The sequence below is a fragment of the Acinonyx jubatus genome, chromosome C2 (assembly GCF_027475565.1).
Source record: "Acinonyx jubatus isolate Ajub_Pintada_27869175 chromosome C2, VMU_Ajub_asm_v1.0, whole genome shotgun sequence".
Lineage (NCBI taxonomy): Eukaryota > Metazoa > Chordata > Mammalia > Carnivora > Felidae > Acinonyx > Acinonyx jubatus.
The window spans coordinates 18,666,020-18,684,158 of record NC_069384.1 but is presented as its reverse complement, the minus strand read 5'-3'; the positions used below and the strand labels follow the sequence as shown (position 1 = coordinate 18,684,158).

General features: G+C 39.1%; 1 protein-coding gene across 2 annotated transcripts in view; it reads left to right on the top strand.

Moving 5' to 3' along the window:
* GABPA (GA binding protein transcription factor subunit alpha) overlaps nucleotides 1–18,139 on the top strand; it is a 40,324-nt gene that overhangs the window by 383 nt on the left and 21,802 nt on the right. The window contains exons 1-5 of one of the 2 annotated variants that reach the window (XM_027041776.2): nucleotides 80–283; nucleotides 7,044–7,146; nucleotides 9,723–9,867; nucleotides 14,078–14,162; nucleotides 17,769–18,014. In XM_027041776.2, coding sequence (XP_026897577.1) covers nucleotides 7,070–7,146; nucleotides 9,723–9,867; nucleotides 14,078–14,162; nucleotides 17,769–18,014 — 553 coding nt within the window. In that variant the 5' untranslated portion in view covers nucleotides 80–283; nucleotides 7,044–7,069. Of the gene's footprint in view, nucleotides 1–79; nucleotides 284–7,043; nucleotides 7,147–9,722; nucleotides 9,868–14,077; nucleotides 14,163–17,768; nucleotides 18,015–18,139 lie in introns of those variants that run through there. The other variant, XM_015081663.3, reaches the window with a different exon arrangement.

The window sequence follows — 18,139 nt, the reverse complement described above, 5'->3', positions numbered from 1 at the left end:
GCGTTGGGCATTCTTGTGCCTCGTGAGCCCCCGTTGCCTCGGGCGTTTGTTTCGCGCAACCTGCTGGGAGTTGTAGTCCTGGACCCGGGGGTGCCTGGGAGGCGGGAGGGGGGTTGGAGTTTCTCAGCGCCGATTCCGCGGGAAAGGCCTAGGGGCCTTACACTTCGAATCGCAGGAGCGGCGGGTCTTACTGGGAGAAGCGCTGCACGTGGAGCCCGCGCCCCTCCTGTTCTCTGCCGGCTCTGGAGCGCGGGTGGGGGCGACGGGGCCGATTCCAGAGCGGGTGAGTGCGGCCGCGGGGGAGGAAGGGAGCGCGGGCCTGCGCGGGCCGGCCTCGTTCCGGGGCCTTCTCACCCACAGCGGCCCCCCCGCGGCCGCCTCTGTGTTTTGTTTCCGCTGGTCCCCGGCGCTGTGACTCCCATTTCCGTTCGTGGAGACTTGAGGGAGCCGGGTGGGGAGGGGCGGGTGAGGCAGTGCGGGGAGCGGAGGGGAGGGGCGCGCGGCGCGGGGCCCAGGGAAGCCGCGCGCCCCCGGGCCCCGGGCTACCCGTGTCACCTTTCGCTGCTCTCTTCCCCTGCTGTCCCGTCCTCGCCAGTCCGCCGTCCTTGGCGGTCCGCAGTCGCCGAGGTCGGGACGAGACCCTGACGGCCCCCGGGATTTCAGAGGAATGTTCTCAACCAGTCTCCTCGCCGACCCAGCGTTGCGCCAACACTTCAACTCCAGTTATCTTTCTAGAACTGCCCTACAATAGCATCAAAGCCATTTATTACTGTATATGATGTCCGTAGGGATCTATTTTAGCAATGGGGAAGTGAGAAAAGGGGAAAACAATGGGTTAATGTAGTTTGCCAACATTTTTAGTATTTCGTGTACTAGAAGATAAGCCGCGCCTGTGTTTGCAGTGTATTAGGGAATCCTGACTTGCTTTGGTTAACAGCCAAACAGTGCCTGATACTGCCTTGCAAGATGATGAGTAGTGATTTAGAAATACTGCCCACTTAATAGTTTCCACTAGTGAATTTCACTAGCAGGAATTCCAGGTCTGACTCGTGGGGGGAGATTTAGAAAGGTTCCCGGGAGCAAAGAGCTGAGCAGTGATAACATTCCTAGGTCCTGTGTGATTTTAAGCTTAAGGAGAAACTGATCAACTCGTAAACAGCAACTTTAGGGGAACAACTTGTGTGTATCAGGATTTGACCCAGGCTTTCGAAGTTTTTTTTTGTTTCTGTTTGTTTTTTTAGACATAGTCTGGCACTAGGTGGACTTAAGGCAATTTTACCTGAATTGTATGTATGTCATGAGAGATACGTAGTCTCGAAGTAACAAAATAAGGAGCTAGATGTTAAATTGAGATCAGTTATGAGAGCTGAGTTATGGGGAGGCTGACTACTAAATTAAAACTGTTGAGTTTACTCCCTCTCCAACTTCTGTTTGTAAAACTTCAAATCTGCATTCCTGGAAATTATGCAGTGAAAACCTCCCCAGGCAGGGGTGGGGGTGGGTGGTCACCAAGTGTTAGCCTTTCTCCATACTTGGCTTTCTTACTCTCTACACACACAGATGTATGTGTTTTGTTTTTTCTTAACCATTGACTTTATTTTTCAAAATGTCTTTTAATTTCCTCTGATACTTAAAAGTGTTAGCTTGGGGAAATGTGCTGTCATCCTTGCAGGTCCTGCCACACTATACTTCTATTTATTTTATCCTTTATTTATTTTCCTTTATTGGGCAAAATTTTCTTAAATTCTGTAAAGCAGCAATGCATTCCAATGAAGAAATACAATCCTCAAATTTATCTGTGACCCCCAAAAGAGAATATTAAACATAACTGTATTTTAAAAAAATTTTTTTTTTTAATGTTTATTTTTGAGAGAGAGAGATACTGAGCACGAGCGGGGCAGGGGCAGAGAGAGGAAGACACAGAATCTGAAGCAGGCTCCAGGCTCCTAGCTGTCAGCACAGAGCCCGACGAATGGCCGGAATCCACAAACTGAGAGACCGTGACCCTAGCTGAAGTCGGACCCTTAACCGATTGAGCCACCTAGGTGTCCCATTCATAACTGTATTTTAAAGAAAACTAGTCTTTCTAGGAATTTTTAAAGTTAGTTTGTATCCATTTTGTGAAGTGTTCTGAACTCCAGGTTAGATTTAATCTAGGAGAAACCATGGTTTTGGGGGGAAGCCCTCATGGGGAGAGGCACCAAGTAATGCTCTCTTCCTCAATTTCTTAAGTATTGACATAAAATTGTGGAGAATTGGTTCCAGAAAAAGAGGCAAACTCAAGCAGTGATATCAAAGATTTGGATCATTTCCCAAACCTCGCCACTGTTTCTCTAGCCTGGAGTGAGAGAGAAAGAGATCAATTCTGAGATCAATTCATGAGTAATGTGATTTTTTCCGAAAGCACATAAAGTGTGCTCATTTTTTGCTTTATTTGGCACCTTGTAGGCACTGATCTATAACTTTTTTGGAAGCTCACAGGATAAATTACTTTTAAACACCTCCCTGTTTTAGTGCTTGTTTTAAGTCCAACGACAGGTATCCCTGCTGTGAAGCCTGTAGGGCCATTTCTCAACCTCTGGTTACTTCTTCATTTCTATTTTTCCATAGTTCCCAGAAATTTCACTTGTTTTCTAATTCTTTTGCTAAGTTGGCTAATGGAGAGGCTCATGGCTGGCTCAGTTGGTAGAGCATGAGACTCTTGATCTCCAGGTCCTGAGTTCAACCCCCACGTTAGGTGTGGAGCCTCCTGATTAAAAAACTAATAATAAATAAGTAAGTAATGGAGGTGAAAGTGAGCAATAAATGTAAGCCCTGAAAACAAAACGTAAGTGATCTTTTTAAGTGATCTTTCTGCTATAAACCGTATTCTTGCTTTTTCCTATATGGAACAGCTTTGTGATTGTGTGTGTAAACATTATTTTGTTGTTTCTCTGTGCTAATAAAGTTTCCCAGCATGTGCTGCTTTTTTACAATGGATACTCCTGTTGGCTTCAGCTTCTGGCTATCAGCAACAAAGCTGCCCTGGACATCCTATTATCAATCCGTGTGAGAATATCTGTAGTGCTTATCTAAGGGCAATATTACTGGGTGGTAAATATAAGCATACTTCAGCTGAGCAAGTGCTGCTAGATTTTTCTCCAGAACGGCTACACCTGTCCATACAGAAGTAGAGGATTTTCATGTCCTCATGTCCCTACTATTTTCTGTAGTCAATATTCTAAGTTTTGCCATACATACACCAGCACATGGTATAAAGTGATAATTCTTTATTTTAAATTGCATTTTGGATGATTTGAATTTGAGCATTTCTTCATATCCTTCACCAGTTTGTTTTCTTTTCATGTGAATTTCCTTTTCTTAACATGCTTTGGTCTTCTGATTTTTCCTGATTTCTTTGTTATCAATTCGAGGAATTCATTTTCTAATATTCCAATTATTAGTCCCTTGTCACTTTTTAAAAAAAAAATTTTTTTAACGTTTTTATTTATTTTTGAGAGAGACAGAGTGTGAGTGGGGGAGGGGCAGAGAGAGAGGGAATCACAGAATCCGCAGCAGGCTCCAGACTCCAAGCTGTCAGCACAGAGCCCGATGCGGGGCTCAAACTCACAAACTGAGATCATGCCTGAGCCGAAGTTGGACGTCCAACCGACGGAGCTATCCAGGCGCTCCAGTCCCTTGCCACTTTTGAACACTGGAAGTATATTTTCCTACTCTGTAGCCTGACTGTTGAACATAAATCTTAATTTTTATGCAATCAAATCCATCAGTTTTTCACCCTATGGTTAATGTGTTTGGGATTTTATTTAAGAAATCCTTTTCTATCCTTAGACTGCAAAACATTCCCCACCATTTTCTTCTATTAGCTTTATAGTTTTACCTTTCGTGTTTAAGCCTTTTAGACATCTGGAGTCAATTTTATATGATGTGTAATAGTCCTTATAGCATTTGCTTTTTCAACACATATTAATGGAATGCCTGCTAAGGGTGAGGCACCGTTCCCAGTACTGTACTTTGTATACGTGTGTAAACAAATACTCTTGCCCTGGGAGCTTCAGTTATCCTATCAGGTGGGTGCCTACTGGCTCATCACCTATTTTGCTATAGTGCTCAGTTTGAATTCCACAATTTTATACATAGCATCAGTTAAGGGGCAGGCTTTGTGGTGTCCTCCTGGGAGAATGGAAAACTTAATTAGTCCGAAGTCAACAAGAAAAGGCCTTAATCTTTAAACCATCCCAAACAAAAGTCACCTGGGGCCAAGTCAGTCTGCTGGGTGTACATGTTGTGTATCTATTCAAGTGGAGAACTCATCCTCTTATTCTTCCTTATAGGGCAGATGTGAGAGCAACCTTGATAATGTGGGGAAATCAGATTATCTTACACCAGTCAGTCTAGATTTAGGTACTAGCTAGAGACTAACTTGTCAGAAAACCAGCCCCAGCTGTTAGAGATGGTGGGACTGAAGGAGAGTTATGCTCCTTCTCAACTGGGAAAAAAGACCGTTTCCTTCTACTGTGTGACAAATTACTGCACAGGTAGTGGCTTAAATATACCATCAATTACTTATATGCTGTTCTGGAAATCAAGTCTGAAACGAGTGTTTCTGGCCTAAAATCAGATGTGGGCAGAACTGTGTTTCTTCTAGAGATTTCAGGAGACAGTGTGTTTCTTTTTTCATCTTCTAGAGGCTGCCTGTGTTCTTGGCTTGTGGCGCCTTGCCTCCATCATCAAAGCCAGTCAGTCGTAACTGACCCCTGAGTCTTTCTCCCTTTGAATCATTCTGGATCTCTTCAGATTCCCTCTTCCATTTTTAAGGACTCTTGAGGTTTTGTTGGGCCCAACTAGATAAGCCAGGATAATCTCTCTTTTAAGATCAGCTGATTAGTAACCCTAATTCCCCTTTGCCATGTAACTTCATATAGTCACAGGTTTGGGGTTATTGTGCCTCTCACAGAGACTTTGGTCCCTTGAGAAGTTGAAACCTGGCAAAACTCTTCCCACCTCAAGAAGCTAGACAAAGTCCCTGGTCTAGACAGACCAATTTACGTTGCTGGAGTCACTTGGACAATATGGTCTTTGTGCTTTGATGATAATAGAATGGAGGAAGAAAGTGAATACAGAAATTCATAATAAAGTATGTTAGGTGCCGCAGACAACAAGAAAGAAGAAAGGGGTATAGAGAAGGCCGATTACAGAATTAAATGGGGGTAGTCAGGGTATACCTCATTGGGAAAAGGAGATTTGAGCAGAGGCATAAAGAGGTGAGGGATTTAGCCCGGACGACATGTGGGGGAAATAGGTGCCAGACAGACAGAACAGCAGGAGCAAAGACTGTAGCAGCAAGAATTGGAGCAGTAATGGGGTGGGGCTGGGGGTAGATCTCGTAGGGCCTTGCTGGCCACTGTGAAGTGTTTAGGTTCTACTGTGACTGGTATTGATCAAAGGAGTGCTACAGTTTAAAAAACTTTTTCTTTAATGTTTATTTATTTTTGAGAGAGAGAGAGCGTGACCAGAGAGAGGGAGACACAGAATCCAAAGCAGGCTCTAGGCTCTGAGCTGTCAGCACAGAGCCCGACGTGGGGCTCGAGCTCCTGAAACACGAGCTCATGACCTGAGCCGAAGTCGGACGCTCAACCGACTGAGCCACCCAGGCGCCCCAGGAGTGGTACAGTTTAAAGAGGATCACACTGGCTGTCGTACTGACTGAGAATGGATGGTAGTGAGAGCAAGGGCACAGAAAGGGGGAAATGTGTTAGCAGGGGTTGTGGCAGTATTCCAGCTTAGAGATGGTGGTGGTTCTCATACTCGTGTGTATTTGCGATACAGAGCCTGTCTTTGAACAAACTATGGTTCAGTCCCACCTGGAAGAATGTGGACTTAGGTTGTTACACCTAAAGTGTCTCGTGGAGCCACAAGCAGCTAAGCATCACTGACCTCTGGATAGTTGTCATGTGAGGACGTGTGTGTGTGTGTGTGTGTGTGTGTGTGTGTACTCATATATACTCAAAATAACATTGTCCTGTTGTGAAGATTCTAAAGCATTTGAATGCTTGTGCCCTGTGCTCCATAAATCGTGGTTATTATTTGGAATGAATATTTAAATTCTTCATTTTGTCAAGTCTTCTAAGTGGGAGACTCTTTTGCAGATATTAGAATACCAAATTTAGAAGACCATTTCCTTGTAAGTCAAAGACACTTAGAAGTGCCTTTTAGATATGATAGTAAACTTAGAAAACTCTACTCTGGACTGTATATGGAGTCCAAAGACAAATTCATTGATCTCCGGTGAGATGGTAACAGAATCTGGAACTTAACAGCATTAATACCTAAGAAATGGCCACGAAGAAGTATCAATATATATAGCACTCTTATGCATTACTTAGCATTTTGTAAATTATAATGGTTTTGTATCAATGATAGTTTAAAGCAGCAGGTAATAATTTTACATGAGAGAAATAAAAATTGAAATTAGTGCTTTGTTTAAAATACATAAAAGCACATCTAAAAAAAATCTCAAGATTATAACATATAATCAGGACAATAATGTGCCTATCTGTAATGATTTGCTATTTTATTTTGCTATTTTAGAATGCTGTACTGACCTTTATAAGACCTGTAATTTGTAACACAAATGCTAGCTGTAATGAACTTTAATCTACATCACTCTGTCATTATAATGCTTTGCTGTAAGTTCTGCTACTAATGTATAGCTTTTAGCTGAACAACTATGGTTCATCTCCATGTTAATTTTTAGGGTACAGGTTTGAATCTGTTATTAAGACTGAGTTGCTATAATAGAATTGACATACCTTTCACTTGATTTTGAAGTAACTTGGATGAGTTTATTGACCGAGAGTTTGGGCCAGAAAACATCCCAATAAATACAGTGGAATGATGAAGTCATGTCAGGTTAATATAAATAATCGTTGTGGATTTTCTTTTATGTGCGAAGATTACTTCCTCCTCTTCTGCTTACCCTCTGCTTTTATTTAAATTGGATTTCTGCTTTTTGTGTAGCATTTCTGCCTTAACTCTTGCAGGACTGACCTATTGAAATACTCTAACCATGACTAAAAGAGAAGCAGAGGAGCTGATAGAAATTGAGATTGATGGGACAGAGAAACCAGAGTGCACAGAAGAAAGGTTGGTATTTTCTGAATTTACTACTTTTTATAATTCTCAGCATACCTACTTAAAAATCAAGCCATAGTTTTTGGTGGGGAGAGGCTTTTTTTTTCCAAATGACCTCAGCATTTTGGGGAGACAATGTATTGCTTTTTTACCTTTGACTGAATGGCTTTGTAGCTGGGAGGGAGAGACAGTTTTAAACTAAAGTTAGTAATAAATATAGCTGATAATGGGTCCCTACTTTTCTCTGTAAAGCAGATGACATAATACATTGAAAGTAAAAGGAACTGAAGAGTAGAGGACTTCTGTGGAACAAAAAGGTTTAGAACAATTCTGTGTTGAATGGACAGAATTACTAAGGTTGACAAGGATGCTGAGCATTGAGAGTAGTGCTGAAATTTAAAACTGAAGTTTTTAATAGAGCTTTCCAGCATGTTTGATTACGCTATTTTCTCTTCCTTTAATTATCAGATACGTGTGTGTGTGTATGTACATTTGTTTATGTCACAAATTACCCCAAAACTTAGCTACTTGAAACGTGCAGCATTTATTATTGCAGTTTCTCAGAGTCAAGAACCTGGAAGCAATTTAGCTGGATGGTTCTGGCTCAGGATATTTCATGACCTTATAGTTAAGCTGTCTGTCACTCTGGACCACTGTCATCTGAAAAGTTGACTGGGGCGAGCATATTTGCTTCCAAGATCACTCGTGTGGCATGTGGCAGTACCACTCACTTCCTGACCTACGTGGGCTTTCTCTGTGGCTACTCATGACATGGAAGCTGGCTCCCCCTAAAATAAATGGTCTGCCAAAACCATAAGAGACTCTTAAATACAGAGAGCAAACAGAGGGTTACTGGAGGGTTGTGGGAGGGGGGATGGGCTAAGTGAGTAAGGGGCATTAAGGAATCTACTCCTGAAATCATTGTTGCACTATATGCTAACTACTTGGATGTAAATTAAAAAAAAACACAAATGGTCTGACATAGTGCTTTCCAAGATACACATTGTAGTCTCTTTCTAAATTACCTAAGAGGTGATATATCACTTATGTCTTAGTCTTTTGGTCACACAGTCCAACCTCCAAACAGTGTGGAAGGTAACTACTAAAAGGTAGATTATTAGGAGGTGAGGATCATTTGGTCTCTTGGAGCTTGACTTGCGTGTATTTATGTTTATGTAACACACACAAATGGCCCACATAACCTAAAGTGTTTACTGTTTGGCCCTTTATAGAAAATCTCTGCAGATGTCTCTTGTAAGAAATTGATAGTTACTACATTGACGAGGGGAGTAGCTGTAAAGGAGCAGTTATTGCTATGAAGCTGTCGTCTGTACATTGTTGTTGTGCAGGAATTTAGGTCCAGGGATATGAGAACATTCTCAATTTTTCAAGAGAAACTCAGTTTTGCATGAAATTTTCCAAAGTTTAAGTAGTATCAACAGAATATTTAAAAAATTTTCAAATGTTGAGCTCACATAAAGTGGGTCTTTAAAATCTGTCTTAAAGTGACACTTCTTTTAAAGGATGATTGTTACAGAAAAAGGAAAAGATAGCGTATTGTGCTATAGCTAAGGAATTTGTTAGAAATACGTGGCCAAAAGACCCAATTGTTTTACCTTAATAAAACTAATAGTAATAGTTTACTAGTATTTAAAAATAATCTTTGTTTTTAATCATGAGTGTTCTATTATGAACTTTTGTTAAAGTTTTAGAAGAAATTCGGGTTATGTACACTAGTAAGTGATATTTAGGAATATCATGCATATATCACATTATACTTGGAATTTATGTGAAAATGGAACTTGACAAATTTTTAAATACATGATGCAAATAAGATTCAAATCATATTAAACATGCTGTGAAACTTAGTTGAACTCCAGATTCACTAATTTAGCAGATATTATTTGATGTGTGTCTTCTATTCGACACCATATAAGGATTTGAAAAAGTATGTAGAATTGTTTGCCAAGATTTTACTCTCATGGAACTTACGATTTCATAAAATTCAAAGTATGAAACAACAATACGGAAGAGCCTCAGAAAGCTTTAAAGCAGGAATATAATTTTTTTAATGTGGAATTATGCTGATTATAACCAGTAGTTCTCAGATTAAGTTAAATCAGAAGTATTTTATGTAACTTAGATTTTCGTGCCTTATTATTTACATTTATGTTGGGAAAGGAAATTGACTAGTAGAGATGGCATACAAATTTTAGGGAGACTTTTACCTTCCATTCTGGGCCTAAAATTTTTCAAAATGACTTGAAAATGTAACATAATGCAAACATTTCCCTGTAAATATTGTATATGTAGTATTTCTATATGTATACACACATATGGACATTTATATACCTAGAGAGATATGTCTGCAAGACTGTATCTTCACATTTCAAGCTCACATTTCTCTGCAATTCAGTATTCAATTTGGCAACACTAGTTCGTGACAAGCCTACCACTATGAATAGTGTCTATGCAGAAATGAGTTTCAAAGACCAGAAATGTGTTTTGATACTGAGTTTTGGTTTGAGCGTATTGTTACTTTAATATCCAGGGTAAAAATGTTAACAATTATATCCTTTAACATTTAGCATTGTAGAACAAACCTACACTCCGGCTGAATGTGTAAGCCAGGCTATAGACATCAATGAGCCAATAGGCAATTTAAAGAAACTACTAGAACCAAGACTACAGTGTTCTTTGGATGCTCATGAAATTTGCCTGCAAGATATCCAGGTAAAAAAAAAGTTTTGGTGTTTTTTTTTTGGTTTTTTTTTTTTAGATTTGTGTTTCAGCATTTAAGTCTGCATTAGAATTTTTTTTTTTTTTTTAAGTAATTGTTACACCCAAGGTGGGGCTCAAACTTAGAACCCCCAGATCAATAGTTGGATGATCTCCCAACCTGAGCCAGCCAGGCGTCCCAGAAATGTTTTCTTGTTAGCCTTTTATCTGTACAGCTATAGTCATTATAACTAAATTTGACCTGTTTTACAAAATTTAAGCATTTAGGAGTAAAAGTTATTCCAGCAAAATTCTCTCCATTCAAAATTGCATTTAAAAGATTGAGTACTAAACGAAACATTTGCTTTTTACTTTATAAATATAAAATAAGTTCAAATACATGTGAATCAAAGCCTAAACATAAAGTAGTGAGAAGCACATTGACGTTGGAACCTGCAGTGTGCCCTCCTCACATCCTGTTTCTAACTAACTTTTAGCTTCTTTGTGCATTAGTTTCCTTATCTTCAAAAAGAAAAAAATTGCCTAAATGATTTTTATGTTCCTTTCCATATTTATTTGCTCCAGCAATGCATTTCGGATAAGAACTTAAGTACCAGTGTATATATTTCTTAGTTTATTGCAATAGGATTTTACCTGTGGTAGTATTTTAACAGTATATTATGTTTTCAGCATATTCATAGTCGTATTTTATGGTATTCTTTCAAGAAAGATAGTATTTTCATGTATAAAAGGTAGTGGCTTAGATAGAATTGCTCAAATAGTTTCTCCAGACCTTCCTTGAATATAAGAGTAAGTATTAGAGTTTTATACTGTTTTTGTATGCTAATTTATATGAATACAAATGGTGTCCTTTTTGGGATTATTTGGTTTGTTTAATCTCTTCTCCCCTTTGTTTGCCTTATGACGTAGGTACTCCATGTGTTGTAGGACTTTTACCTTAGTTTTTTAGAAATTCAAACCATCGTATGTCTATTTTTTTTTTTTTTTTAAGTTTATTATTTTGAGAGAGAGTGCGCGGGAGGGGAAGAGAGAGAGAGAATGCCAAACAGGCTCTGCATTGTCAGTGCAGAGCCCGATGTGGGGCTCAAACTCATGAACTGTAGGATCATGACCTGAACCGAAACCAAGAATCTGATGCTCCACCATCTGAGCCACCCAGGCGCCCCTATTATTTTTAAATAATATTTTGATGTAGAATAAGTTGAAATGTTTAGATGAAATTTGTGCATTTCACTTGCCACTCAACCATACTTTTATCTTTTCCTTTCAGTAAATCTAGTGAATGTTGAAAGGGACAAGGATCTTGCTCTTCTAGAATTAGAGAATGTATGTGGGTCTAATAATATTAGAATTTTGACATTTAAGTCTTTTCTTCTCTTGGAGAGAATAAATTAGCACAGTCTTTTTGGAAGGTAGTCTGGCATTCAGTGTCTATTAATATTGAATGTGAAATACCTAGTAGCTCACCTCAATAAATTGTTCTTTCAGAAATCCTCACCTAGGTGAACAGTTATACATCTGAGATATTCATTGCATTGTTGTGCAGAAACTGAAAATAAATGTTCCAAAAACGGACTTAGATAAATAACTTCTGTAGATTGGCATTTAAGACAGCTGTTAAAAATTGGTGAAATGGAACTGTATGGGCAGTTTACCTTGAATGAAAACATAATTGCAGGGGTGTGTGGGTGGCTCAGTCGGTTAGTCACCCAACTCTTGATTTTGGTTCAGGTCATGATCTCGCAGTTGTGGAAGATCATGGGATTGAACCTCACTTTGGGCTCTGTGCTGACAGCATGGAGCCTGCTTGGGATTCTCTTTTTCTTCTTCTCTCTCTGCCTCTCCCCTATTCTTGGTGTCTCTGTGTCAATTTATAACAATTTGTTGAGGTGAGCTACTAGGTATTTCACATTCAATATTAGTAGACAGTAAATACCAGATTACCTTCCAAAAAGACTGTGCTAATTTATTCTCTCTCCAAGAGAAGACTTAAATGTCAAAAATGTCTCTCTCAAAATAAATAAACTTTAAAAAATAATAATTGCAGGACACTGCTACATTATATCATTTAACATTCACATCAGTTTTTGAAATCAGCATTTTTTTTTTTTTTTTTAATTTTAGAGAGAGCAGGGGTAAGGAGAGGGACAGAGTTGGGGAGAGAGAGAACCTTAAGCAAACTCCATACTCAACACAGAACCCATCACAGGTGTTGATCCCATGACCCTAGGATCATGACCTGAGTCGAAATCAAGCATCGGATGTTCAACCAACTAGCCATCTAGTAGCCCCCAAATCAGCATATTCTTAATTACATTCTACAGATGTAGAAACTGAAATTTAAAGAAGTTAAAAATTTGCCCAATGCATAGCTACAAAGAGGTACATTGGAATTTGAACACAGGCCTGTGTGACTCCAAACTCTTTACTTGTTTAAGGCAGACTTTTTTTTTTTTAATGTTTATTTATTTTTGAGACAGAGACAGAGCATGAACGGGGGAGGGGCAGAGAGAGAGGGAGACACAGAACCGGAAGCAGGCTCCAGACTCTGAGCCGTCAGCCCAGAGCCCGACGCGGGGCTCGAACTCACCGTCCTTGAGATTGTGACCTGAGCTGAAGTCGGATGCTTAGCCGACTGAGCCACCCAGGCGCCCCTAAGGCAGACTTTTAAAAAAGTTTGTATTAACTTAGTGTCACTGGCTTTACCTCTAAAATAAAAGGGAATCTGGACTTGATCTCTTGTCTTTCAGCTCTAACATTTATTGTTTTTTTTTTTTATCATACCTGACCTAACCAAAATGAAAGTATTACCTGCAAAGTACCGAAAGTATCATAAGTTCTCAGTAAATATTAGTTGAATAATATTGGAAATATGCATCATTCGTAGTGTCACAGAATTCAGAGCTACCGTAGTATCTAAAGCCTTTTGCAGTCCTCCCTGTCTCCCTTTCTCTCTTAAAAAGAATGTGAGGATAGCACCTTCTCATCTTCATAACAATTAACCACATGCATCTGGAGTCAGAATGCTTGCTGCTTGTGGTGATGCTTTTGTATTTTCAGACGAATGTCGACTTGAACGCTGATGGGGAGTGGCAGAGTTGTGCTCCTTTGAGGAGTATGTGAACTAGCTAGGATATACAGTACTGTGTGAGAGTTCACTGTCAGAGTTCCACATGCTGTAGCTTCTGCTGGATCATACCCGTGCCTACCGCAGAGAGGAGGAATCTGGGTATCGGGAGAGTTTTTAACAGAGCGTTAAGCAGAGAGACTTCTTTTAAGGAGTGAAACTACCATGTTTGCCCTGTCTTTCTGCAGGGTTATACAGAGTGTTTTGTCTGTGTTCGCATTTAGACCTAAAGTCATTTAAGATTTTAGGTTTTATTTGTATGACTGCTTTTTTAATATTAGAAAATGTGTTTGTACCGTGACTACAGCATTGACTGAATTCTTGGGAAGGGGAATGGGAGGAGCTTTGTGCCTCCAGCTGCGTGGAATGCAGACACAGAGATGTATACATTATTCAAGATAATTATAGTGCTAGTGTGCTTTTAAAATGGTGACAGAATGTCTGGAAGGCAGAACCTTACATTTTGTCATCAATTTCCCATTGTGTGAAATGCATGGACTGTTGGCGAGGTGAAGGATAAAAGCACTAATACTGAAAGGATATAGACTTATTGCAGAAGATATCAAAGCTAGGTCAGGTGTGAGCTCATAAGTCCTTTAACTTTATTAACTGTATTGCCAGAGATTTAGAGTTAACCTTGATCTTAAATGTGTGGCATTGGTAATTTGGGGGACTTGGCAAAAATTATGTTAATAGATTTATATAAATCTCCCCACTAATTAAACACCCTTTTTTATTTATGACAGGAAAATTGCATTATCTTCTACTTTAAATATATATGCAGAATAAACAGTAATAATGCCTTTTGACATTATTTAAAATCCTAAACTCCAGAGCTAGAGAAAAGTACCACCTCAAATAAATTTGGTTAATTTATGTTGTCTTTAATTACTACCATGGTGGTTAAAATATTTTTAATTTCGACAAAGAATTAAGTGATATGACAACTTGGATAATTAGATGTGTTCTTATAATTCCATTAGTATGCCTCAGTAATTAAGTCCTGTTTGGTACATCCATTTATATTAAACCAGATGACTGAACTAAAATTTGCCTTTATCATTTTCCCATGTTTAGCTGGATCCAGAACGAAGTTTGTTTGACCAAGGAGTAAAGACAGATGGAACTGTACAACTTAGTGTACAGGTAATTTCTTACCAAGGTAAGCTGCTTTTAATGTTGTTACTTTAAAGTCTAGTTTGTGTTTTTTTTAAATATGAGAGAACTCAGTTTTACAAGTTTTAGGTGTTTTAAGTGGTTGTCTGAATTACTTTATGTGATGTTGTAGTCACATATTCCTGTCTTTGGTTTAATTATTATATCTGTCAGGGTGAGGTAGATAGTATAACATATTCTACTACTTTACTTGGAGAAGAATATATTATAAAATAGAGTAAGGTGGAAATACACGTTCTGGTTGACTTTCTCAGAACAGTTTAGCCACACTGCAGAACTGGATTGCCAAGGAAGCTGTTGCCCTGCCATGATCTGGAAAATGCCAGATCTAAAAGCCACCACTATAGCTGTCAACTTAGAACCATGCTGCCCCCACAGTGATCCACATTAGCCAAAAACGTGGATGTCATATGCCTGCTTGTCCCTTCTTTACTCACTTCCTAATAGCAGGCTTATGCCAGTGATTCTACAACCTGAATCCCAACTGGAACCCTAGCTCCAAGGAAATCTAGTCTCTACAGTTTAGCACAGAGAGGAAATTTGCAAAAGATACAGAGTGACTCAGTCACCTATATCCATCACAGTATTTTACTAATCTTGTTTAAGTACAAAAGTTAGAAAATTAGGAAACCATTTTGGGTAGGTTGAATTTTGGTTTTTAAAAATGTGGCTTGTTGGGAGTTCTGACCACAGCTTTAGACTAATTTAAATGTTTGAACATAATGTATTGCTTATAATCGCATTTCACAAATCAAAGTATTCTCAAACTATGAAAATAGTAGCTATCTCCTGATCTACAATTTCCCCCAGAATGACCATCGTTGGCAATAAGAAATTCTTTGTTTTCTTCTTTTTTTTAATTTTTAACTTGTTTTATTTTTTATTTTTTAAAATTTACATCCAAATTAGTTAGCATATAGTGAAGCAATGATTTCAAGAGTAAATTCCTTAATGCCCCCTACCCATTTAACCCATCCCCCCTCCCACAACCCCTCCAGCAATGCTCAGTTTGTTCTCCATATTTATGAGTCTTCTGTTTTGTCCCCCTCCCTGTTTTTATATGATTTTTGTTTCCCTTCCCTTATGTTCATCTGTTTTGTTTCTTAAAGTCTTCATATGAGTGAAGTCATATGATTTTTGTCTTTCTCTGACTGACTAATTTCACTTAGCATAATACCCTCCGGTTCCATCCATGTAGTTGCAAATGGTAAGAATTCATTCTTTTTGATTGCCAAGTAATACTCCATTGTGTGTGTGTGTGTGTGTGTGTGTGTGTGTGTGTGTGTGTGTATCACATCTTCTTTATCCATTCATCCATCGATGGACATTTGGGCTCTTTCCATACTTTGGCTATTGTTGATAGTGCCGCTATAAACAAGGGGGTGCATGTGTCCCTTCGAAACAGCACACCTGTATCCCTTGGATCAATGCCTAGTAGTGCAATTGCTGGGTCGTAGGGTAGTTCTATTTTTATTTTTCTGAAGAACCTCCATACTGTTTTCCAGAGTGGCTGCACCAGCTTGCATTCCCAAAAATTCTTTGTTTTCTTTAAAAGCCTAGTGACTTCTTGCAAGTGTAGGGAGAGTTGACTTGATGAAATTTGAATGGAGGATTAGAGATTAATTTTAGGAAATTTTTTTTCAAAAATTCTAGTTCTTTTTCTCATGTATATTTGAAAACTGACTTATCTTTGTATCAGAAAATGAATGATAAGCAATACAGTTTATTATAGAGTTGGTTTTCAAAGAGGTTTCAAGGTTTTCAACTTTAAAGTTGACTTTTGTTTTTTCTTTCAAATATACTTTGATTAAATTTGATATAGATTGTAACAGACGCAATGACCAAACAGTAGCTGTTAAGTAACATGATAGTTTCTTAGAGCTGTCATCGTAACAGAAGTATCTGAGATGATTTTATAAAGGCTTAGTTTATTCTGTTTTGAATATCTTAAGAATTTGGGGTATTTTTTTTCATTCAATTGAAAATGGAAATCAGAAGTTAATAATGTGTATTTAGCAAACTCAGTGCCAATTCATTTTTAAGACATGTACTTTGACCCTTGAAGAGCAGTCAGGGGCGCCTGGGTGGCTCAGTCAGTTAAGTGTCTGACTTCAGCTCAGGTCATGATCTCATGGTTTGTGAGTTCGAGCCCCGCGTCGGGCTCTTTGCTGACGGCTCAGAGTCTGGAGCCTGCTTCGGATTCTGTGTCTCCCTCTCTGCTCCTCCCATGCTTGTGCTCTGTCTCTCTCTCTCAAAAATAAACATAAAAAAATTTAAAAGAAAAGAAAATCAGTCAGTAAATAATCTTAATTTGCTTAGAAGGACTTCTACAAATTCCGCAGGTGAGTAGCTACTCCTTTATATTCTCTGTAGTCTAGTTTTTATTTTCTAATCCATATGGGTACTTTTTCTTTCTAATAAATGTTTATAAGTAGCTGTGCGTGTGGTGGTAGTAGTGGTGGTGGTGATGGTGTTAAATTATCTTAGACTTAGTAGAAAAGTTGCAGGGGTGCCTGGGTGGCTCAGTCAGGTAAGCGTTAGATTTCAGCTCAGAACATGATCTTGTGGTTCCTGAGATCGAGCCCCACGTAGAGCTCTGTGCTGTCAGCTCAGAGCCTGGAGCCTGCTTTCGGATTCTGTGTGTCCCTCTCTCTTGCCCCTCCCCCGCTCCTCCCTCCCTGCCCCCCTCTCTCTCTCTCTTTCTCTCTTGAAAATAAACATTAAAAAAAATAAAAAACAAAAATGTTACAAGAGGAGTAAAAGAATTCCTGGATGTCCTTTACCTAGATTCCCCAAATGTTAACTTTTATTTCATTTGCTTTGTTCTCCGTCCACCTGTCCCCTTGTTATCTTTTTTGCCCTGTTTAAGAATAAGTTGCAGGCGGTACCTGGGTGGCTCAGTCAGTTAAGCATCCAACTTCAGCTTAAGTCTGATCTCACAGCTCATGGGTTTAAGTCCCATGTCAGGCTCTGTGCTGACATCTCAGAGCGTGGAGGCTGCTTCACATTCTGTGTTGCCCTCTCTCTGTGCCCCTCGCCTGCTCACGCTCTGTCTCTGTCTCAAAAATATATAAACGTGGGGTGCCTGGGTGGCTCAGTCATTTGGTGTCTGACTTCAGCTCAGGTCATGATCTCACTGTTCATCAGTTCGAGCCCCACGTCAGGCTCTGTGCTGACAGCTCAGAGACTGGAGCATGCCTCGGATTCTGTGTCTCCCTCTCTCTCTGTCCCTCCCTTGCTCACGCTCTGTTTCCCTCTCTCAAAAATAAATAAACATTTAAAAATAAATAAATAAACAAACATAAAAAAAAGAATACGTGTTGCATACATGATCTTTTTCTGTCCCTAAATACATCGGTGTATGTGTTTTCTGAAAACAAGGAGTTCTTTTGTATGACATTACAATTATCAAAATCAGGAAATTAATCTTGACACAATACTGTTATCTACTAAAGTTCCATTGAATAATTGTATTTATGTCTACAAGAGAGTATTTGCTCTACCATTTGAGGGCGCATAAACTAAGCTAATGACTTTTTAGTGACTTTTATGTATCCATTTGAATTTACTTTTTTTTTTATTCATTCTTAAGGAATTGAGCCTAAGCTAAACATCCTTGAAATTGTTAAACCTGCGGAAACAGTTGAAGTAGTTATTGATCCAGATGCCCACCATGCTGAAGCAGAAGCACATCTTGTTGAAGAAGCTCAAGTAATAACTCTTGATGGCACAAAACACATCACAACTATTTCAGATGAAACCTCAGAACAAGTGACAAGATGGGCTGCTGCACTGGAAGGTTACAGGAAAGAGCAAGAACGCCTCGGGATACCTTATGGTAATAAAATACTTAATTATGTGCTAGTAGTATAATAGGAATTAAGCTTGACATAGAAGATACTAGGGTGAGTAAGTTATAATCTATTAAATGTAGAATATTTAGGAAGAATATCGTTTTCCGTA